The following is a 24,519-nucleotide window of genomic DNA, read 5'->3' on the forward strand; positions in this document are numbered from 1 at the left end:
TTTTGGGGTATAGTTTTGTTTTCCAAAAGGACTGGATGAATTTACAGCTAGACCAACAATATTTTAGTGTGCCTGTTTTCCTCTAGCATCTGTATTCCAACATTTTAGTCACCTATCCTAAATCTGATAGACATGAAGTAAAACCTCAGAGTTGTTCAATCTTCATTCCTCTAGTTATTTATGATTTGAACATTTTGAAAAAAATATGGTTGTTGATATCTTAGATTTCTTCCTTTGAAAACTGCCATTCATGCCCTTTGTACTTGATATGATCTTTATTAAAATGGACATTTATTAGCCAGTGAGGTATGCTTTAAAACTGGGGATGAAGTAGAAAGAAGGGAGGGGATGAAGAAAGGAGAGAAAAAGGAAGACAGAGAAAAGGGAAAAGATGAGAAAAGGAATGAAAGTAGAATTAGCTTTCTTGCAGGCAGGAATTGTTTGTTTTAAAATTTTGTGTCTCTATCACCCAAAACAGTGTGAGGTAGTGGAGAGGGAACTGACTCCTGAGTTAGGAAGAGCTTGATTCAAGTCCCCCTAAACAGCTGCAGGACTCTGGGAGCAGCTCTAGTACTTTGAATAATATACTTATTAGATGCTGTTGTATTAAAGTGAAGAGAAGGGGTGGGGAGGCAAAAGGGCAGAGAAAGGGAACAAGAGGAAAGGAAAAAAGAGAAAGGCAGTGAGACTGGGGAGGGGTAAGAGAGAAAGAGAGACAGACACACACACAGAGACAGACAGAGACAGAGAAAGACAGAGAAAGAATATCTTTCCTTGGATAGTTTGGGCAGCCTGGGCAACTTGCACAAGACCCGGCTGAGTTGACCTGGCTGACAGTGGCCTTCCAACCTACAGAGACCGGAAGCTGTGGAAGATCCTGGCAGCCCCTGCCAAAGGCTATGATACACTCCTGAACCACTTGCTGATGAGGCTGCAGGCCTTGCCTTTTCAGGACTCTGGGAATCCCTCAAAGTCTCTGGAGATCAACCCTGTGCTGGTACAGCCACTGCTGAGGGAAAGCTGACAGACCAGGCCTCTGGCTGGGGGGCAGTGGGGGGTGGGCAGAAATCCTGAGCTTTGTCCACAATCCTTTGATCCTGGGGCAAAAAGACTTGGAGCCTTCTAGGAGGGAAGAAATGATGGGGGCTGGGCCACATCCACATTCTAATGGTTATTATCCTGGGCTGGGAGTGGGGGACTCAGTCAGGTGAGCCTTTGCAAGACCCCAGATAACTTTGGACCTGCCCAACCCACAGGGAGAAAGAGGCATGGCCTTGAAATAGGAATTGTGAAGTGCTTTGAAAGGCAGAAAATGAAAGTTAGAGAATGCCTTCCTTGCCCAGATTCACATTGTAACTGTGACCTCTACTGAGGGAGTGTGTTCACAGTGACTTCTGAAGGGACAGAACTCCCCAAGAGAGTAAAGGTGAGTAGGCCAAATCAAACTGATAATGCTGATTGCTGTTTTCCCTAGGCTGGCCGTGCTCTCAATGAGCTGCTTTTGGACTCCAGTTCTAAGTTAGAGGTGGAGATCTTCTACCCATGGCTATTCATGGCCCTCCTGTCCCTGATCTCCTTCCTGGTGTTTGAAGGGGGTAACCAGACCCTGCAGGAGCTGCCGGGGGTACCAGAATATATGAACCCTGTGAGGTACTCTCTTGTAGAATCCTAGGAGTCATCCAATGCAACCATCCCTTAACAGTCATCTTGCCTAGTGGTCATCCACCCTCTATTGAAAGGCCATCTCTAGGGATGGGAGGGAAAGACTGGTTCTGACTGCCTGTTCTACTTCAGGAAAACCCCAATTCTTAGCAAGTTCTTCCTACTGCCTAAAAATATTGGTTCTTCTCTTTGGTCAAAGATAAGTTTAATCCCTTTTCCCCTTTCATAACCCTTCAAATACTTGAAAATAGCTATCATAGTCCCTTAAATTTTCTTTTTTTTCCCCCCCAAGTTAAACACTCCCAGTTTTTTTTTTCCCCCAATTCTAATTTGTCCTGTTTGTCAGCCTGTTTACCATGGAGCCCATTCTCTTTTGGAAGAACTCCAGTTTTTCAATATCCCTCCTGTATAGTACCCAGGCAGACACAAACATCCATAACATTAATAGTGCCTTGCTGTATTCTGACAGTACAGCAAGCCTCTTGTCTCCCGTGTTCTGGACTCTGGACTTCTAGCCTAATATCACATTATTGATTCATAGTGAGCTTTATATTCTATGAAGTCCCCAGGCCTTTTTCACATGTAATGTTGTCTAGACAAGCCTCTCCCATCCCCTATATATGGAATTGATTTTCTTAATCCCATGTCATCCTTATTGAACTTTTTTTTTACAACAGTGCCCAATACTTAATAAATACCAATTCATTGATTGATTGCTAGATTCAGTCCATCATTCTTATGTCCTGTCCATCCCTTCTTTGTATCATTTATAAATTTGGTAAACCTGTCATCTTTGTCTCCATTAAAGAAGAGAACAGAGCTGATGACAGATTCTCTGACCCACTCCCCTGGAGATTTCTCTCCAGCCTGACCAGTAGTCATTCACACTTTGAATTTAGTCATTCAGTCAATTAAAAACTGACCTAATTTGACTCTCACCTAGTATGCATTTCACCATCTTGTTCACAAAGCATAGAAGGTGAGACTTTGTCATGACAAATGCCCATCTGAAATAAAAGCATCATCTCTTTATGTCATTCCTCAGATACCTTCAAGATAGTGTCGATTAAGTTTCACTCACATGACCAGTTCTTTTTGAAGCCATACTGCCATGATCTCTGTTTCTTTCTTGGTACGCACCAAGCATGCTTTTAGTAAGATTTAGTAAATCTTAGAGACTTTTTCCAAGAAGTAAAACACAACTTACAAAGATCTCTTCCCTTTTTTTGAAATCAATATTTGTCCTTCTCCAACCATAGAATCAGTACCTTTACTATTCTCTACAATTTTATCATGGACAATGGATAAGTAATCACTTTCACAAATTCTTTCAGGACTCTGAGATGGTATTTGTCTGGATCTGTGACTTACATTAAGTGGGACACCTAGGGGCTCTCTTACCATCTCAGGTAATAAAAGGATTTTTAGCTGGATAGGACCTTAGCAGTCATCTAATTCAATCCTTTCCCCTCAGAGATGAAGGAATAGACCTAGAGATCTTAAATGACTTGTCCAAGGTCAGTCAGGCAGTGAGTTTCTAAATTGGAATTCAAATCCAGTTCTCCTAACTCCAAATGTAGGGTCCTTTCCACCATATCAATCCTATTGAGTTTAGCTTCCCTGTTAACCACTTTTGCTTCATCTTTGCTAGTCCAAATACTGTCCTTGTTGGTAGAGAAAATGAAGGCAAAGTAAAGAGCTGACAAGCTGTATGCTCACTCCTTCATCAGTTCCTCATTGTCCTACCCACCTATAGGAGTTCTGTCTTTTCTTTGATCTTCCTCTTGTGGAAGGAAGAAAATCAAGCACCCATTATGTGTCAGCCACTGTGCCAACTCATTTATCAACATTATCTCAATTGGTATTACTTATGCCCAATATGTTGTGGTTTTTTGCAAGGCAATGGGATTAAGTGACCAGTTCAAGGTCATACAGCTAGGTAAGAAGTGTCTGAGACTGGATTTGAACTCAGGTTCCAAGACCAGTGCTCTATCTACTGCACCATCTAGCTGCCCCATGCCCAATATGGTTTTTTTTAAAAATACCTTCCCTTTCTTTGTTGTTCTTAGCATCTATAATGAATACCCTTTGGTTCTGAGAGTCAGTATTACACCATTCTTGAAGAACTTCATTACCTATGCTAGTTCTTTTTATCATTTATGTTGGTTAGAGACCTCTGTGCCTCCACAGAATTCTTTTTAGACATTGTCTTTTTATTTCACCAAAATCCTTTGTTTCATCAGACAATTGTTTATTGTTCTCTCTAGTACTTCTGGTTCTTTGGACTCCCTCATCTAAAAATATCTTCTTGAATCTCAGAGATGCTCCACTATACCTATCATCAACTCTCTTCCATCTGAATGTATTCTCTAATATATCCCAGCCATGAATTATATCCTATGAACTCTCAGTTTTCCTTCTTGTTCTGATAGCTTTAAAGAAGGAAACTCCAGCATTTTTTTGCCAAGAAAACCCCAAATGGTATTACAAAGAGTCAGACAAGACTGAGATGACTAAATAAAAACTGGTGACTTTATAATTTTCTTTGTTTATTAGATCATCTTGATAACTGCAATATTGAAATATATGGTTGTGAATTTTGCCTCTGTCTTCCTGGACATTGTCTCCTATGTATTACTGGTCTCTATTGATATTTTCCCTGGGAATTATTATTTGTCATCTATATATTGTTTGAGTTTTCTAATTCCCAAAACTTATATAGAGATCAGGTTGACATCAGAGATGCTCTAGGGAAGGTGGATGATTGTAAGACTTAGTTCCCACCCAGCACTTGTTTTGGATTTCCTCAGGTTTTGTTTTGAGTTCATTCATTGCTTATTTTTTGGTTCCCCCAAAATAGATTGACTTATCTTCTGATATATATCTCAGACTACCCTTCTCTTAGAGACTATCTTCTGCCTCCATTAGGCCAGTTAGCAAATGTCCTTATGTCCTTGTCTGAGCTCTATAAAAGGTAACTTCAACAAAGACTTTGTAGGGGGAGCCATCTTTTCTTTCCAGCTCTCTCTTTACCCAAAGACCTAATACATTTTTTTTCTAAAACTATCTCAGATTTTGGGTTTGTTCTCACAAACAATATCCCTGATGCCCTGTGGCCATTCTTGGCTACTTTCTCACCTCCTCATGAAGTTCACTAGCCTTTAAGCTAGGAACTTTCTCAGGTCTCAGCTTGACTGAGGCAGTATCCATTCAGTGATTTATGTAATAAGTGAGACAAAGAATGGTCTCTTATACCTAGTCAAAAAAAATCAATCTGGGAAGGGGATACTCTCAGGTTTTCTCACCAAAACAGAAGCAATTGCTATTTACATTTACTCGTAGCCATCAGGGCCTAAATAATGACAGTGGGACTTGACTGGGTTTAAAGAATGGTCCTTAAGAAATCCAGGCCATACTATAATTAGCATTATTTCTAAATATGAATTATCTTCACTAATTTTTTGCTATTCAGTCATTTCAGTTGTTTGTGTCTCTTCTCGATCACATTTGGGGTTTTCTTGGCAAAGACACTGGAATAGTTTGCTGTTTCCTTCTCCATCTTATTTTATAGATGAGGAACTGAGGTAAGTGAGGTTAGTGACTTATCCATGATTACACAGCTAGTAAGTATCTGAGGCCAGATTTGAACTCAGACTTCAGGCCTGGCACTGTATCCACTGTGCTACCTAGCTGCCCATCTTTCCTATTATATTCCCTAATTAATAATAAAAAATAATCCTTGTTTATATAAGACTTTAACATTTACAAAGCACTTTACCTATGACATATCATTTGATCTTTTCAGCAACCTTGTGAGGTCAGTGTTGTGATTATCCCCATTTTATAGATGGGTAACCTGAGGCTGAGAGATTAAGTCCCTTTTCCAAGGTCACATATCTGATAAGTAACTAAAGCAGCATTTGAACTTATATCTACCTGATTGCAAGCCCATTGCCCTCCTCACTACACCAGTAATGTCCAGCACAAATAGAAAAAGGATTCCTTCAGGCACATATTAACTTTAGAAAATTACAAATGACCATTATATATGTTGTAGTATATTTTTATTTTATTAAACATTTCCTGATTATATTTTATTCCACTTTGGCTGCACTCAGGAGTTTTATCTGCAGCTTGTGACCAGCAGGACTCTGACCCCTCTGCAGGTACCACCAGCAGTAGGAATAGAGCCTGTCTCAGGGAGCAGCATGATGCAAAAACCACGCTGACCTTGACCTGGGAGTAAGGACTGAATTTTAGCCAAGTTTGCCAGTGGTTTCCTTTGTGACTTGGGTCAAGTTACATAATTTCCTTGGGCCTTGGTTTTCTCATCTATAAAATGATTACTTGAAAAACTGACAATATTTTATAAGTCACAAAGTGCCATAACAATATATAGACTGTTCCAAGCACAGTGCCTTTAGGCACTTAATCCCTAGCCCTTCCTAGCTTCAATATTTTAAGTTTTCATGAGACAGGGGGTTACTGTATTTGGATGTAATAATAGCTAGCATTTGTAATAGTATTTTAAGATCTCCAGAGCACTTTACATGTGTTAACTCATTTATGAGTATGTAGTATGAATGATGGAACAAGGAAGAAACTACTGAGTCTTATTCCTCATCTATGAAACAAGTCTGACTCTTGGTCTGTTCATTTTCCTGAAATGTTTGGGACAGAAATTAAATGAATGAATGATTGTATGTGAAAGTACTTTGAAAACTGACATGCACTTTACTGTTATAAAAGATGCTTATTCTTGTTAAATAACAATTGGTAGGTGACCTTCCCACCCTTTGCCCTTTTCACAGCTGCACCATTGAGACCCTAAAGACCTTGATCTGTTCAGCTGGGTATGAGTATCAGGTATCTTTCATGAAGAATCAAAGGACCTGGGAACTACTGGCTAATCCAGAGGAATACCTGAAGGGAATCTCCATGATAGCCAAGTAAGCCTTCCCTCTGGGTCTGATGTCTTGGGCTGCCCTCCCCTGGGACTGAGACCCTGGATCCAGTTCTCTGCTTTCCATGACAGGTCTCTGACCATAAGGAGCTGCTGGCACATCCGTCCCATTGTGAGTCTCATCTTCAGCATCCTCAGAGGGAATGAAGAGGGGAGTTTGATTACTGCCTTGGCTATCTTGGCTGAGGTCTGTGAAACTAAATAAGGGATTGTTCTGGAGGGGCTGGAGACAGGAGGAAGGGTGGCCTGGGCTTCTGGGGAAGGCAGAAATTCCTCTACATATACACTTCCTTAAGAGAAATTTTAGAATGGGTCTGCACTAGTGAGGAAGCAACCCAAGCACCCAGACTTTCCCTTGTTCTAAGGATGACGATAATAACAATAGCTAATTTTTATATAGTGCTTTAATGTTTATAAAGCATTTTGCATATATCACCACATTTGGTTTATATAACAACACTGGGAGTAAATGTTATTATATTAGACTGAGAGAGGATCAGTGATCAGAGAGGAAGAGTTTGAAGAAATTTCAGTGCTTCTAGTATGATCCCATTTTACAAATGAGGAAGCTGAGGTCCTCTGACTCCAAATCCATCCCTCCTTTCAATGATCTGCACTGCTTCATTCAGTCTGTTGAGCACTTGCACTGTGGGGTCAAGATAGAGTAGCTACCTCTTAGGGCACCTGCACAATGGGGACATGAAACTGAAGCAGGAAGTGTTGGGGGCTGAGGATGACTAAAAGGCACCCTTCTAATTGGAGAGACAGGAAAATGCTAATAGGATAACATGACATTTGAATTGAGTTGTTCTTAGGGAGTTAATGTTTGATAACTTGGACTAGGGACCCCAAGATCTTCTCTGTTTGATTAGGGAAGCCATCAAAACTGACAAAATCTTGGGACTCAGATAAAATGAATCAGTGAGCCCCTCAAAAATCAGGTTGCAGACCTATCTATTCCAACCTTCCCTTGGTTTGGTTTGGTTTTTTTTGGGGGGGGGTAGGTTAATGGGATTAAGTGATTTAGTATCAGGTGTCTGAGGCTGGATTTCAACTCAGGTTCAGGGCTGGTGCTCATTAAGGCTGATAGCAGAGGTGTTGATCATGAGATATTTTTCTTCTTTTGATTTACATGGGAAAGAGTGGAGAAAGCTAGAGACATGATATTATAATAATAATAAAAATAACAACTGGTATTTGGAGGGGACTACTAGGTGGTTCAATGGATAGAGTGCTGGGACTGGAGTCAGGAAGATCTAAGTTCAAATACCATCTCAGATATTTACTAAATGTGTGACACTGGACAAGTCACTTAACCTTGTTTGTCTCAGTTCTTCATCTGTAAAATGAGCCAGAGAAGGAAATGAGAAACCTTTCTAGTATCTTTGCCTATTAAACCGCAGATGGGGGGGGGGGGTGTCACAAAAAGTTGGACAGAACTAGTACTGATCAATAGCAGCAATAAAAGTATTTGGAGATGGATAAATAAGGGAAAGACTGATGGATATTTACAAATTTTACACTGAAGTCCAATGAGAAATTCTCATTCAGAATGCTTGTCAGTATTTCTTCATGTGAATTATTCTTCACTCCAGTGCCCATGCCAATAGTGACATCTAATCTGCATTCTCAGTATATTCTCAGTAAAATTTCCAGTTTACCATGTGTGATATAACCCTTACTGGTTGAGATGTGGCAGTCCTGGAGGCTGGCACCTCTCCCTGTGGAAAAACCCCAGGATACCAGCCATTGGCATCCATTGAGGGCCGTGGAGTCATTGCTTTTTCTTCCCCTTCAGGGAATGAGCACAGGTTGAAATATCTTGGGATGATGAAACCAGCATTGGATGTTGAATCAGTAGACCTGGGTTAGTTACTGATCAATAAGAGTCATGTTCTCATTATTGCCTCACTCCTTGTGTGACCTTGAGAAAGTCACATTCCCTTGCTGAACCTTAATGTCCTCTTCTATAAAGTGAGGTAAATAATAATATTGGACTTGCCTAATTCTCAAGGCTGTTGTGAAGAAATCATTTAGTTAATTTATAAAGTAAGATATGTAGATAGTTGTGTAAACTGTCAGCAATGCCTAAGAAAGGGTTCCAAGTTTTCTCTGCTGGGCCATATTACCTGTAATCACCTGTAAGTAGGTGACTTATATGGCTACTTATTTGACTCATCTCCAGTAGTAGGCCCAGTGGTTTAAAAGTAGCCCATAGGGCCATATCATTGGTGAGTTGTTTTTTTTTTAAGTCCAGAGAGATTTTATCCTAAAAAATCAGTTCATTCACATAGAAAATATAAAGACTACCACAAAGAAAAGACAAACAAGTATTCTTCATACAAAGAGACAAGCTCAAGCTTTTTTTAACCTCACTCTGGCAGTAGTCCTGGGGGGTCCCTTTAAAATGATAGGGTAGTAATAGAATAGCAGATCTCACTGTCCAAATACTCCTGGAAAGTGGTGGGTAATGTCAGAACTATTTTCATAATAATACTAATCAGTCTTCATTTCCAAATTGTAAAATGTAGATACAATACACATAGCTTTTCCATTTTGGGGGACCTTGATAATTAGTGGGTACCATTATCATACCTGGGCTTGTAAACCTCAGCCTGGCCTCACAACAGACCAGACTTTTCTTTTGCTGATACCTTTTCTTGGATGCTTATACCACTTCCTCATTGCAAGGCATCACAGGTAATATACTGCAACTTACTTATGTTCACATAGAACAGACAAACAAGCATTTTCTATACAAAGAGGAAAACTCTGCCTCTTTTTAACCTCATTATGACTACTGCCTTTTGTGTCACTTGAAATTTTGATTCTTTGGAAATTGTGGTGTTCTAAGATTGTCAATCATATAACATCATTAGGAAATATTGTGATGTTAAAAAGGCAGACACAAACATCCATAACATTAATAGTGCCTTGAATTATATCCCAGGTTTTTAATTTATTCAATAAAACTAAACTAAAGGTTATTTTTAATAGTCTACTATATTATCTAGCACAAGACTTGGGTACATAGTAGTTATGTGATAAATCCTTATGATGTTCATTCAATCAAATGGCTGAATGAATGACTGATTCTGCATCCACATGTGATCAACCTTTGGAATCCTTTGGAGCATTGTTAATGTGGTTGATGGAGATTGAAAGCCACAAAAATTCTCACTTGTTTCTCAGGTTCCTTTGGCCTTTGTCTTTGGCAGATACTCCAAAAGACAGAGGTAGCAATCATGACAGATGAAACCATTATTGAACTCCTCAAAAGATGGGCCCAAAAAAATGATCCAGTGATCCAGCAGTTGGTGCTAAAGGCAGCAGGGAACTTTGGGCTCCATAAGGAGACGGTAAAGCTGGGGGGGGGGGTGAATGAAGAGAGGATTCAAAGTAGCAGAATGTGAGCAATGTGCCCCAAAAGTGCTCTCAGCATATGCTGCCACTTAGGAAAGAGTTGGTAGAGCTGGGGGCCTGGGATCTCTCCCCATTTGTGACCAAACCCAGGGTATACTGTGTAAAGACTCAGAGCTTTGCTTTTTCCTGCTCTATGGATAAAGAGTGCCCAGAGTAAGTTTCCTAACAACTAGATCCCTAGGCACTTACCCAGTGTCCATAGAGAATTTGTAGGCAAGTGGGACTGGAAAATACTGGTGTCAGTCAGATAAATACTGCTGAAAGTTGAAGGAATCCTCAGGAGTTGAGGATAAGGGGAGCACAGCTAGGGAACTCCCAGCTGTTTCTGACCCCTGGCCCCTTGAGGAGAATTCAGCAAGTCTCTTTGGTACCTGCTCAAAAATATCCCCCCCCCTTCCCTGCCCCAAGCACAGTCCCAACACACCTTGTTAGATCATCTCAGGCCCAGAATGAGGCTCTGGGAAGTAGGTAAAGCTGGTTCCTTAGTCAGGCCTGGGCTGCATCTGGGGTCCCCATTCTCTGACTTCTAAGCTTCTAACCCTCTGTGGGTCTGTGCAGACCAAGTTCCTCCGAATGCTCCAGCCCTGCATATTGAACTGCTGTTTCTCTAAGCACTTCAGTGTTGTGGAAGAAGCCTTCTTAGCTCTGAGGGGTATCATCTGCAACCTCACCTGGACCGATTCTGTCACTCTACTCATTGAGATCTCTTGCATTCTGCGGCCCTTCTTTGATGATGTGAGATTTTGGGGTGACTAGGAGATTGGAGGGGGGTGCAGAGCGATAGTAGAGGGAGCTCTTTCTTTGTTAGAAATCCAAAAGAAATGAACTAAACCTCTGTTCAACTTGTAAATGCATTTATTAAGTATCTACTATATGCACAGCATTATTCTGGGTGCTAGGAATGCAAAGGCACTGAAAGTGACCCTTGCCCTGAGGTCAGCTCACTTCAGGGAGCAGGGAAATAGTGTGAGGTAGCTTTTGGGGAGAGCATTGGCTATGGACTTAGAAAGACTTGATGTCCAATCTTGCCTCAGATTTGGACAAGTTACTTATTCTTATTGAAGTTTAATCTCAGTTTCCTCATTGGTAAAATGGACACAACCCTAGCACTTCATTATAGGGTTGATGTGCAGATGAAATGAGATAATATATAAAAGTGTTTTAGAGATACTGGCTTCATGTTATTATTATTCATGTTATTATTAATAAAATATATTACTAAGGCATGTCATAAGCAGATAAGAAATTGGTCTTGGGTCAAGAAAACTTACATTCAGTTCTTGCCTCTGACTACAACTCCAAATTTCAAAGGAGTTGCTGAAGTGCATTGGTAGGGGGAGTTTCTAGTGTGGAATTCTACATATCAGTGAAATCCCAGGCCTAGATCTTTCCCTCCCATCAAACTGCATCCAGTGGCACAAAGGAATTTGAGGAGGGATAAACTTAGGGGAATTTTTATGGAGCAGGTGATATATGATATGGACCTTGTGAGAAATGGTAGAGAAGGGCAGGGGAACACTGAATTGGCATTCCATGGTGGGGGCAGGGGGAGTTGTGGTGGTGGGTGGGAATAGGGAGAGGTGGGGGGAGGCTAGGATGTATGAAGAGAAGAAGCATTCTAGACAGAGTGATGGGCCCACTCTTTTAGACTGGGGAAGGCTTTAGGTTGTAAGTGGCATCTAAGGTTTGTAGGAAAGCTGGCCTAACCCTGCAAGGATGGGGGCCCATCTTTTGGCCTTCAGAAGGTCCTAGCTAGGGATGGTGGGGCAGGAAGTTGGTTCTGATATATTTCCAATCATAGAGTGACCTTAGACTCTATGTAGCCATTGGAACACTGATAATGAACTAGAATAACATAATAACAACAACAGGTAGTGTTCATATAGGGCTTTAAGATTTGCAAAGCACTTTATAAAATATCTTTTATCTCACAGTAGTCCTGGAAGATAGAGGCTATTGTTATGGCCAATTTCAACTTCTCACTCAGACTTCTTATCCCCTAGGTCCATGGATTTTAGGGAGTACATGAATATAGATGAGGGAAAAATAACATCTTTGCTTTTACTGATTTCTAATCAAATCTAGCATTTCCTCCAATTATTTAATAACATGAAAAGGGTCCCATAGCTTTACCAGATTCTCAGTGGACTATGACACAGAAAAGTTGATAAAATCAGATCTCTTGATTCTTTTCATATTATCCCTTACTGTTCTTACAGGGCTAGCAGGGAAGGACTGAGAGGAGAGGGGTGGCACATTAGGAGGGATGAGAGTGATTAAAAAACAACCCCCAGCCTGAACAGGAAGGAAGAGCTCAATACAAGGAGGAGGGAGTCAGAGGGGTGTATTTTCTTAGCTTAGTATTTTGGAGCAAGTGGAGGTCAAGGCCATGCTGGGCTTGGGGGAGGTAGCTCAGGCAAGACCAGGGTGAAACTCCTAGTTCATGAATTCAATGCATCTGTTGTGAGCTGTGTCACTGTGAAGAAAGCAGCCTCATATAGGGAAAGAGCCCTACCTGCAGTCAGAGGATCAAGAGTTCAAATCCTGGTCTGGAACTGAGATGGATGACCTTGGTCAAGGCTCCTAACTTCCTTAGGCCTTGATTTTTTCACCAGCTAAAGGAGGGGGTTAAATTAGATGACCTCTGAGGACCGTTCCGGCTCTAGATTGGTTATTCTAAGTTTGTTAGCTCACATATGCCTCCTTTCCCATTCTCTCTAGGAGTCAGAGGAACTTCGATACCGTTCAGTCGACATGTTTGGTGCCCTCTTGGCCAAGGTGAAAAAGAGGTTTCTGATGGCTCCCTTCAGGTACCAGGTCCATTGCAGCCTGGTTCCCCTGATGTTGCACATACAGGATGAGAACACCAGTGTGGCCAATGTGAGTCCCAAAGCCTCAGTTCCTGGACTTTCCCCTCCTACCTCTGCCCCCCTCAGGAAATGAGCACATATTAGAGCTAATGGTCACGATCCATCTCTAGATGATGTAGCTCTTTCCCAAGAGATCTTCAGAATCTCTCTAAGAGTTCCCCTGCCTGAAATCAGGGGACTGGATAATAGGACCCCTTGAATTCTGAAATGACATCCAGTTCTGTGACTGTTTAATTCATATTCAGCTAGGGCCAGAAGTCATTATATAGAGAAAGGAAATCCAGACTGATCCCAAACCTTTCCTTTGGACACTGGCTTCAGTTTCTTTCTCTTTACCCTTTTTTTCCTGGGCTTCCCCAGGACTCTTTTTCTGTCTACTCCAATGCTGAATGGGGAAGGAGGGGCAGAAGATAGACATGGAAGTTAGGTTCAAAGGCAAGTCATAGAGGAGAGAAGAGGGCACGGAACTACCCCAGGCCAAAGAATAGGAAACTTTAAACCTGGCTCCCAAACCTAACTCACCAAACTGTGCTTAACTTTTGCTCATTTGTGGCAGATACTACAGTAACTACCTGTGTGATGATACAGGTGTTGTCTCTGGGATCCACAACATGGGGAAGGGGATGGATACCACTGAATGTGTGGTTTAATTGCAGTCCTTGACTTGGAATAGAAGGGAGTTCAGTCATTTAGTTGATTAGGAGATTTCCATGAAATTGTTAGCTAGAGCAGAGGGAGAGGTGAGGCTCAGAAGAGGTGGTCCCACACAACTTTATGCCTATTTATGGGTTTCATCATGACTTTCTTTGATAGTATACCAACTTTTGTTGTGCTACCACAAGTTCATGGTGACCAGGTCAATCTTCTTTTTTTTAGTTTTTTAGATTTTTCAAGGCAATGGGGTTAAGTGGCTTGCCCAAGGCCACACAGCTAGGTAATTGTTAAGTGTCTGAGACCAGATTTGAACCCAGGTACTCCTGACTCCAAAGCCAGTACTCTGTCCACTGCGCCACCTAGCTGCCCCCAACCAATCTTTTATTTTTAAGAAAGATTTTATTTATTTTGAATTTTACAATTCCCCCCCCAATCTTGCCTTCCACTCCCCACCCCACAGAAGGCAGTCTGTTAGTCTTTACATTGTTTCCATGGTATAGATTGATCTCAGTTGAATGTGATGAGAGAGAAATCATATCCTTAAGGAAGAAAAATAAAGTATAAGAGATATAGCAACATTACATAGTAAGATAACGTTATTATTTTTTTTAAATTAGAGGTAATGGTCTTTGGTCTTTGTTCAAACTCCATGGTTCTTTATCTGGATACAGATGGTATTCTCCATTGCAGATATCCCAAAATTGTGCCCAGTTGTTGCACTGATGTAATGAGCAAGTCCATCAAGGTTGATCATCACTTCCATGTTGCTGTTAGGGTGTACAATGTTCTTCTGGTTCTGCTCATCTCGCTCAACATCAGTTCATGCAAATCCTTCCAGGCTTCCCTGAATTCCCATCCCTCCTGGTTTCTAATAGAACAATAGTGTTCTATGACATACATATGCCACCATTTCCCAGTTGATAGACATTCACTCAATTTCCAATTCTTTGCCACCACAAACAGGGCTGCTATGAATATTTTTGTGCAAGGGATGGTGTGTGTGTGTGTGTGTGTGTGTGTGTGTGTTTGCAAGGCAATGGGGTTAAGGTGGCTTGCTCAAGACCACACAGCTAGCTAATTATTAAGTGTCTGAGGCTGGATTTGAACTCAGGTACTCCTGACTCCAGGGCCAGTGCTCTATCCACTGTGCCACCTAGCTGCCCCCACAAGGGATGTTTTTTACCCTTTTTCATAATCTCTTCAGGGTATATACCCAGTAGTGATATTGCTAGATCAAAGGGTATGCACATTTTTGTTGCCCTTTGGGCGTAATTCCAAGTTGCTCTCCAGAAAGGTTGGATGAGTTCACAGCTCCACCAACAATTTTCCACATCCCTTCCAACACTGATTATTGTCCATTCAACCATGTCAGTCTTTATAAATCCATGTGGCTACTCAGTTTCCAGTTCCTGCTCACTTTCCCCATATCTGGTCATTGGACCCAGATGGAGAAGAAAATGAGCCTGGTGACTTAGCACAGTACCCTCTCACTCAAATCCAATTGCATCTCCTCCTGGATGTCATGGTTTTTGAGAATGAAGGATGAACAGCATCATCCCTCATCTGCTGTCAGGGGCCATATCACTTTTTGGAAAAGGGACAAACTGAGTTGCCTAAGATTCATATGTTCCTTTCCCCACTTGCTCCTCTCCTCTCCCTACCACATTGTTTTTTCCTTTCACTGGGTTCTTTCTGGCTGAGGATAAAGTCAGTCTTTTTACTTCTCTGTTCCCCATCCCCATTACATAGTCCCTTTGCTCTATTTCTTTAGGAAGCCTCTCAACTTACCTCTTCTTTTCCTTGCAGGCCAGCAGGGATGGTCTTTTCCATGCTGCCAAAATTCTGGTCTGCCCACGTTTCAAGTCAGTGTGCATTAATAAAGATATGTTCACCATTGGAATGACTTTGGTGAGTTGACAGACCTTTAGACCATCCTACCAAGGATGTCAGGGTGGGGAGGTTATCTCCAAATGACTAGGCACAACTCTCTCATGGTAGGGTGTCTTGGGGTATAGGGCACTGAAGTGGGAGTCTGAAAGAACCTCACCTGCCAGTTGTTTGAGCCTGGCCAAGTCATGTAGCCCCTTTGGGGTCTCAGGTTCTTCATCCATAGAGTGAAGGGGTTGAATTCAGTGACCCCAAGGTCCTTTCCTGTTCTAAATTAATGATCCTATGGTCTTTAGGGGGGTGAGTTCCTCCTCCTCACCATCTTGTGACTTATGTGGCATTCTGCAGGACATGGGCCCTGTGGGGCCTCACTGTCTCCAACAAAGCACCTTGATGTGTGTAGATGCTGAATAAGGATGGCTGGCAGTTTATAACCTCATATGATTTCTAAGCCATTTTATGTAGATTATCTCATATTTGATCCTCACAACAACCCTGGGAGGGAATGCTATTATTATCCCCATTTACAGATGAGGAAACTGAGGCTGAGAGATGTTAAGTAACTTGTCCAGGGTCCCCTAGCTATTAGGTATCTGTGGTGAAACTGGGACCTTCCTGCCTCCCAGGCTGCTGCCCCAAGCAGCTCTCCAAGACTGCATGTTACTGGGCAGCTGCTGATTTGTATTACTAGAAGAAACTCCTCCATGGGAAACTCCCTGCCCTGATAATAAATACCCTGCCCAGGTAATAAAAGACAACAGGCCTTTTAGGTTTCTACTTGCCTCTTCTTCCAGCTGGAGGAGCAAAAGGACAAGATTCCCTGGTTTCTGAGCCAGAGCCTCAGTTACTTTCATTACCCACAGTCCGGCATCCGACTAGCAGCTGTGTGGTTGACAAGTAAGACCTCCCTTCCCCTCCCCCATTCCCCTCCCCTCCTCCTTTCCCTTCCTCCCTTCCCTCCCCTCTCCTCCTTTCCCCTTCCTCCCCCTCCCCCTCTCTTTCCCCTCTCTTCCCTTCTTACCCCAAGGTGGGCCTCATATAGTAGTCAGACTATGCACTTTACAACATTGGGAAAGGGTTTACTTTTTGAGGGAGAGGTCTAGATTTGGAGAACAGATGTTCTCACAGTTGCCTGTGATGTGAGCAGTTTGGACTTACAATAGAGCAATGCTAGATATGCCAGTACATAGACCAGGACTTCAATCCTGTATCAGATATGATGAACAAGTCACCTGATCTTTTTCAGCCTGTTTTCTCATTTATAAAATGGAGATAAGAACATTATTTTTTTTTGGTTTTTTTTAGAACATTATATTGTTGAGAGGATCAAATGAGAATAATATATGTAAAACTCTTTGTAAACCTTAAAGCACTATATAACTGGGGAGCTTTTTTAAAGTGGGGGAGGGGGCTTCCAGCTCCCAGAACATGACAAGGGAATAGCTATCTGATCACTGAGGAATTTTGTGTCCTTGAATAGGTCAGATTATCCAACTCAAGGACCTGGAAAGTGAGGAAGAATTTCAGGAAGTCTTTTTAGGTGAGGAGTATTAGGCTCTTCTGTCTTTGAGAAATTGGGTGGGTAGGTAGGTAAGGGTTGGGTGGGCCAGGCACTTGAAAAAACAACCATATTCAAATAATAGCATCACCTCTTAATTATCCACTCTAATAGAGGGGCAAAGAAGTGTGATGATTCTGATTCCTTATTATTTCCTAAGAGAGAGACATTTGGGGTACCACCCAAGCCCTAGTAAGGAAGCAGGGAACCATCCATGTAACCATACTCCCCAGACCCTTGACCTGATCCTAGAGCAAACATGTTACTGGCTCAGGTCTTCCTATTGGTTGAGAAATGTCTTGGGTGGATTAGGAAGAACTCAACATTGCTCTGGATAAGAGGATTGGTAAAATCTTGACTTTCTCTCAAGTGGGAATCCCTAATCTATGCATTATTCTGGAATAAAGTTGAGGTCATGAGCACTCTTTTTCCCTTTCCATTTGTAACATAAATTATGAGTCAATTTGTACTCTTGTACTCAATAATGTTTAGATCAAATCACCTTCAAATTTTTTTCTTCCTTATCCCTTGGTATTTTGGGTTCCAGTGCTATTTCCTGAACAACCTAAAGGAATTTTTTGGTGGCCCCTAATTGATTCTTTACTTCAGAGCACTGGGTTGAATCCCAGGTGACTGTTTCTCAGGCTCTCCAAACACTTTATACCTAGTTAATTCTCCTAGTCCTCTGACTGGAGAACCAGGAGGATGTGCTGAATCTCTGGAGTCCCATGTCCATTTCAGGATCCTGGAGGTTTGCTGGGGACTTTGGTCAAGCAGCCAAAAACCAGTTTTTTCCTGAGTGGCAGAGGCTGTCAGAAGATTCTGGTGACCCTCAAGCCCAGGCTATGGCCTTTCGCTCTGATCCCACCTTAGTCCTTATCCTGCCCCTTCATCTAAAGGGCCACTCACAGGTTTTATGTTGCAGCCCTAACGCACCTGAAAAATGACCCAGACCCAGCTATCGCCTGCTTGGCGACACAGACCATCTACCTTCTGGAGGTCAAGAAGATTCGACGCTCAGGGAAATTTTTTTGTTGTCGGTGAAACCCTGAATTAGAGGCCCGATGGACTCCACTTTTCTCTGCCCTAATGTCTTTCCTCAGGCTGGGCCCCCTGCCTAGAGTGCCTTCACCTGACCAACTGTGCCTTTCTGATGCCAATGATGTTCCTTCACTGTTCTCATATGACCTTGTATTTACTTCTCTGAGCACATGCCTGGGTCCAGGAAGATCTGAGATCAAATTTGACCTCAAGTACATAGCAGCTATGTGACATTAGGCAAGTCACTTATCCTCAGTTTGACTCAGTTTCCTTATCCGTAAAAGTGGGGATAAAAAACAGTACATACCTCTAATGTGAGGATCAAATGAGGAAATACTTGGTGTGGTGCCTGCTACAGAGTAAGCACTCTATAAAATAGCTTATTAGAAGTGCTGATTGAAATAAAATGAGGTTTCTCAGCCTTGTACCCATGATATTAATGCTATTTGATTTCTGCAAAATTTTCATATTAAAGAGAAAATTAGAGTTGACTTAGAGTCAGTTTCCTTCTTTTTTTTTCATATTTTGTTAATGAAATACCTGATACTCAAGTAAATTCAAACTTGAGGCTAATTAAACCTAAATTGTTCCTCCATTTCCCCCCCACAATCTAACAGCTCAAATGACCAGGCATTTATTAAGTGCCTACTATGTATAAGCACTATGCTAAGTCTGGGTTACAAAGAAAAAAGGGAAACTATCAGCTGCCCTCCAAGAGCTTACCTTTTGCTGGGGTGGGGTAGGGATAATCTGGGGCAGAGAAGCACTGAGATTCAGCAGGTGCACTAAAGCCTACTCACAGGAGGTGGTAGATGAGCCAAGTCTTGGGGAAGGCTGAGGACTCCAAGGGGCAGAAAAGAGGAAGGAAGGCCCATCAGGGAGGGCAGGGCATTAGGCAAGGGAAAGGAGTGGGGTAGGATGCTGAATCTAGGGAGCATGTGAGGAAGGCTGGAAGTAGGCCATCCATCAAGAGCTTTGACAAACCCAGAGGTCACGGGAGTCCCAAAAGATTCTAGAGCAGAGGAGACTTGCTTTAGGAGGATTATTTTGATAGCTGTGAGGAGAACCCATTAGAGAGGGAGAGAGAGATGGGAACTCAGGAATCCAGTCATGGTTTTTTTGTAATGTTTAGGCAAGAACTGTTGAGGACCTGGACTAGGGTGGTCGCCATATGAGCAGAAAATTTGCTGAGATATGGGGAGGTGGAGTTGACAAGACTTGGCAACCGAAAAGGAATAAGAGGGAAAAGTTGGGTTCAGATCTGCATCACTGGAAAGGAAGGACATGGGTTTAGGGAGAAAAGATAATGAGCTCCACCATGGATATGCCGAGTTCAAATTGCCTATGGAACATACAGCTGAAAATATCCAGCTGGTAGTTTGGTGATAAAGGAGTACAGTTTAGTAGAGAATCTAGGGCTAAATATGGAGATTTAGGAGTCATGTGAATGGAGTCACTGATGAGAAGGGTAGAAAGAAAAGGAGACTGCCAGCAAAACCTTGTGGGACACCTGTCAGTAAGAGGTAGGATATGAATAATTCAGCAAAGGAAACTAGAGATGCATGACCAACTCCAGATTCCCACCTGAGCTCCAGCCACACCCAACCAGCTTATTTAGGACATTTAGAACAGCATGTCAGTAAGTATCTCAAACTCAATATATGTACAAAATATTTCTCCCCAAAACAAAAATTTTTTTCTATCTCCACAACATCTCTCATAACATCACATAACTGCTACTATAGTAGCTCAACCACTTATCACCTCTCATATAGAGTATTAACAATAACCTCCCAGTTGGTCTCCTCATTCCAACCCATCTTTCACCCAGCTGCCAAAGTGAATTTATTAGAATAATAGATCTGATCATGTCACCACCATGACTACCACCACCTCCAACTCCCCAACCCCACGAGTAAGCTTGTTAGGATCAAACATAATGTCACTTAAAGCTTTTTTTAATTAATTTTTATTAAAGATATTATTTGAGTTTTACAACTTTCCCCCCAATCTTACTTCCCCCCCCCACAGAAAGCAATCTGTCAGTCTTTACTTTGTTTCCATGTTGTACCTTGATCCAAATTGGGTGTGATGAGAGAGAAATCATATCTTTAGAGAAGAGACAAGAAGTCTAAGAGGTAACAAGATCAGACAATAAGATATCTGTGTTTTTCTAAATTAAAGGGAATAGTCCTTGAACTTTGTTCAAACTCCACAGCTGCTTATCTGGATACAGATGGCACTCTCCTTTGCAGACAGCCCAAAATTGCTCCTGATTGTTGCACTGATGGAATGAGCGAGTCCTTCAAGGTTGAACATCACTCCCATGTTGCTGTTAGGGTGGGTATACAGTGTTTTTCTGGTTCTGCTCATCTCACTCAGCATCAGTTCATGCAAATCCCTCCAGGCTTCCCTGGCTTCTCATCCCTCCTGGTTTCTAATAGAACAATAGTGTTCCGTGACATACACATACCACAGTTTGCTAAGCCATTCCCCAATTGAAGGACATTTACTTGATTTCCAATTCTTTGCCACCACAAACCGGGCTGCTATAAATATTTTTGTACAAGTAATGTTTTTACCCTTTTTCATCATCTCTTCAGGATATAGACCCAGTAGTGGTATTGCTGGGTCAAAGGGTATGTACATTTTTGTTGCCCTTTGGGCATAGTTCCAAATAGCTCTCCAGAAGGGTTGGATGAGTTCACAGCTCCACCAACAGTGTAATAGTGTCCCAGATTTCCCACAACCCTTCCAACAATGATCATTATCCTTTCTGGTCATATTGTCCAATCTGAGAGGTGTGAGGTGGTACCTCAGAGAAGCTTTAATTTGTATTTCTCTAATAATTAATGATTTAGAGCATTTTTTCAGATGGCTATGAATTGCTTTGATCTCCTCATCTGTAAATTGCCTTTGCATATCCTTTGACCATTTGTCATTTGGGGAATGGCTTTTTATTTTAAAAATATGACTGAGTTCTCTGTATATTTTAGAAATGAGTCCTTTGTCAGAATCATTAGTTGTAAAGATTGTTTCCCAATTTACTACATTTCTTTTGATCTTGGTTACAGTGGTTTTATCTGTGCAAAAGCTTTTTAATTTAATGTAATCGAAATCATCTAATTGGTTTTTGGTGGTGTTCTCCAACTCTTCCTTAGTCATAAACTGCTGCCCTTTCCATAGATCTGACAAGTAAACTAGTCCTTGATCTTCTAATTTGCTTATAGTATTGTTTTTTATGTCTATGTCCTGTAACCATTTGGATCTTATCTTGGTAAAGGGTGTTAGGTGTTGGTCTAATCTAAGTTTCTTCCATACTAACTTCCAATTATCCCAGCAGTTTTTATCAAAGAGGGAGTTTTTATCCCAATGGCTAGACTTATTTGGGTTTATCAAACAGCAGATTACTATAATCATCTCCTGCTTTTACACCTAGTCTATTCCCCTGGTCCACCACTCTATTTCTTAGCCAATACCAAACAGTTTTGATGACTGATGCTTTATAATATAATTTTAGATCAGGTAGGGCTAAGCCACCTTCTTTTGTACTTTTTTCATTAAGCTCCTGCCAATTCTTGACCTTTTATTTCTCCATATGAATTTACTTACAATTTTTTCTAACTCATTAAAGTAATTTTTGGGAATTTTGATTGGTAGGGCACTAAACAGGTAGTTTAGTTTTGGTAGAATTGTCATTTTTATTATATTAGATCTACCTATCCATGAGCAGTTGATATTTGTCCAGTTATTTAAATCTGATTTAATTTGTGTGAGAAGTGTTTTATAATTATTTTCAAAAAAGATTCTGAGTCTGTCTTGGCAGATAGACTCCCAAGTATTTTATATTGCCTGAGGTTACTTTGAATGGGATTTCTCTTTCTAGCTCTTCCTGCTGTATCTTGCTAGACATATATAGAAAAGTTGAGGATTTATGAGGGTTTATTTTAGAACCTACAACTTTGCTAAAATTGATAATTGTTTTCAGTAGTTTTTTGGATGATTTCTTGGGATTCTCTAGGTAGACCATCATGTCATCTGCAAAGAGTGAGAGTTTTGTCTCTTCCTTCCCAATTCTAATTCCTTCAATTTCTTTTTCTTCTCTAATTGCTGAAACTAACATTTCTAATACAATATTGAATAGTAGTGGTGATAATGGGCACCCTTGTTTCACTTCTGATCTTATTGGGAATGCCTCTAGCCTCTCCCCATTGAATATAATGCTTGTTGATAGTTTCAGATAGATACTGCTAATTATTTTAAGGAACAGTCCATTTATTCCTACACTCTCTAGTGTTTTTAATAGGAATGGCTGCTGTATTTTGTCAAAAGCTTTTTCAGCATCTATTGATATGATCATATGATTTCTGATAGGTTCACTTAAAGCTTTTTAACAATTCAACCCTCCCTTTCCTTCCAATCTTCTTACAAACTATCTCTCTATACACACCCTATGATCCATCTACACTTAACTGTTTTGGTGTTTTTTTGGTGTCTTGTCTCTCATCTCCGTCACACATGCTTTGCCTCCTCACTTTCATTTCTTAGACTCAATTAGTCTTCAACTGCCACCTTCCATAGACTTTTCATGATCTACACCCCCTCTCCAGCTACTAGTGCTTACTCTTCTAAAATCATGTATTTATAATATTACTTCTAGAGACTTAGAAAGTCTCTAGGTGAATACCATCCCTCTTCAAATATAAACAAATTGAAGAGAGGGACTATACTTTGTTTTTTCTTTATATCTTGAGCACTCAGTACAGTGTCAGACAAACAAGTCAGCAGTTAATATAATTGTTGAGTGACTGAGCAACAGTTTGACAGGATAAGAAACAGGAGAGAGATGTACCATGAGGGTTACTTGTCAAGTGGCCAATAGAGTCAAATACTTTGAGAGGCCAAAAGAGGAGAACTGAGAAGTTCATCAAATTTAGGCCATTGATGATTTTGGACTGATTTTGTGTTTTCATCTGAGTAATGACACTGAAACTAGAACAAAAAGTGTTAAATAGTGGAAGGTGAGGAAGTGGAGGCTGTGACAGAGAAGGGAGAGACAGAAGCCTAGGTTGATGGCATGGTGTAGGGTCAAGTGAAGGATTTTTAAAGAGGAGACAATAATATATTGTAGGAAAGTGTCTGTGGAAGGGGAGACAGTGAAGACTGGAGGACAGAGGGAGTATTGATTAGAGGTTTATGAAAGGAAAACTAGCTATTTATTGTAGGTTCTCCCTAAACAACAAGACTTAATTAGTCCAAGAAATAAGACTCCTACCAGCTTCTTGGTCACCTAAGGATTGATGGACTCCTTAATTCTGTGAATGTCAGTTCAACCTCCAAAGTAACCCATCCACCTATGGAGAAGAGGAAAGCTGTAAATGCTTAGACCAATGCTGTGTTCTTGTTGGATATCCTTTCTAAGCTATTGTTGAGAAAAACACTTTTGTTAAATATTAAATGGTCTGTGAATGAATCATTACATTCAAATCCTCAAACATGTTTTGTTAATTTCTTTTTAGCATTTAAAAAGAAATATTTATTTATTTCAACAATCTGACAATCAGAATCGTAAACATTGAACCACATTTTTTCCTATGCCATCAAAATCTCTTGGGAGAGTGATCTCAAACGTAATGAAGTTTCTGTGCAACACTGGTTACATCAAGTTCCCATCTAAATCTAAAGTCACCGTAAGATGAGCCCTCATCTCAACTCTTTCTGGGCAGGGTCTTTTTTTTTTTAATATATTCTCATTTTGTACAAGTAATTTTTTACACATTAATAAAATATTCTTTTTTTTTCAATGAAATAAACCTTGATGTTTTTTATTGTTTAAGGTTTTTTATTATCTTAATGTTTCAATAAAGTTGGACCATCACAGAATCCTGATACAAATCCAACTAAAATAATGAAAACATCATTCATAAAATAATGAAAATTTATCATTAAAGAGAAGACAAAATATAAAATTACCAAACTATAAAATCATATTAGAGACAATTTACTTTAAAAAAATTCCATGTACCTCATATAAATAGCTTTATGACATCAAAAATGATAGGATAAAAGAAATGAGGGTTTATCTATAAACATATAAAAGAGCAGATAAACAGAATACCAAACCAAAAAAATGTAATTTTATAAAATAATTGAAATAATAGAAAATAAAATACCATTAAAAAATTCATATGGACTTACAATGAATTCCATTAAACTTTCTCCTGAATATCTATTACTTATGCTACACAAATTATTTTAATTCCTAATTTTTTAATTTATTTTTTATTCTCATTTTGTACAAATGTTTTTCTTTACATTAATAAAATATACTTGGGGGGGGCGGAGCCAAGATGGCGACATGAATGGATCGAGTCTTAGGAGCTCTCTGATAAAAACTCATAAACTAAGGACTCTTAACTATCGAGAGACAGAACCCACAAAGGGACCCAGCGAGGCAGTTC

The 24,519-nt window shown here is 40.6% G+C and overlaps 1 protein-coding gene and 1 long non-coding RNA gene across 20 annotated transcripts in view; one reads left to right on the top strand and one right to left on the bottom strand.

Annotated features, from left to right (window-relative positions):
- LOC141512949 (maestro heat-like repeat-containing protein family member 7) overlaps positions 1 to 23,812 on the top strand; it is a 50,108-nt gene extending 26,296 nt beyond the window's left edge. For 5 of the 19 annotated variants that reach the window (XM_074222330.1, XM_074222335.1, XM_074222332.1 and 2 more), the window contains 10 exons: positions 856 to 997; positions 1,475 to 1,650; positions 6,474 to 6,611; positions 6,698 to 6,812; positions 9,844 to 9,984; positions 10,607 to 10,783; positions 12,770 to 12,928; positions 15,379 to 15,480; positions 16,254 to 16,356; positions 20,277 to 20,956. In XM_074222330.1, the coding sequence (XP_074078431.1) occupies positions 856 to 997; positions 1,475 to 1,650; positions 6,474 to 6,611; positions 6,698 to 6,812; positions 9,844 to 9,984; positions 10,607 to 10,783; positions 12,770 to 12,928; positions 15,379 to 15,480; positions 16,254 to 16,356; positions 20,277 to 20,560 (1,537 nt within the window). In that variant the 3' untranslated portion in view covers positions 20,561 to 20,956. Of the gene's footprint in view, positions 1 to 855; positions 998 to 1,474; positions 1,651 to 6,473; positions 6,612 to 6,697; positions 6,813 to 9,843; positions 9,985 to 10,606; positions 10,784 to 12,769; positions 12,929 to 15,378; positions 15,481 to 16,253; positions 16,357 to 16,939; positions 17,000 to 17,758; positions 18,550 to 20,276; positions 20,961 to 23,577 lie in introns of those variants that run through there. The other 14 variants (XM_074222337.1, XM_074222343.1, XM_074222333.1 and 11 more) reach the window with 13 other exon arrangements.
- LOC141512952 (uncharacterized) overlaps positions 20,404 to 24,519 on the bottom strand; it is a 34,762-nt gene continuing 30,646 nt past the window's right edge. The window contains exons 2-3 of the long non-coding RNA XR_012475646.1: positions 23,334 to 23,412; positions 20,404 to 20,495 (exon numbers count right to left, since the gene is read on the bottom strand). This is a non-coding gene — a long non-coding RNA (uncharacterized LOC141512952). The remainder of the gene's footprint in view (positions 20,496 to 23,333; positions 23,413 to 24,519) is intronic.

Source organism: Macrotis lagotis, chromosome 2 (assembly GCF_037893015.1).
Source record: "Macrotis lagotis isolate mMagLag1 chromosome 2, bilby.v1.9.chrom.fasta, whole genome shotgun sequence".
Taxonomy (NCBI): domain Eukaryota; kingdom Metazoa; phylum Chordata; class Mammalia; order Peramelemorphia; family Peramelidae; genus Macrotis; species Macrotis lagotis.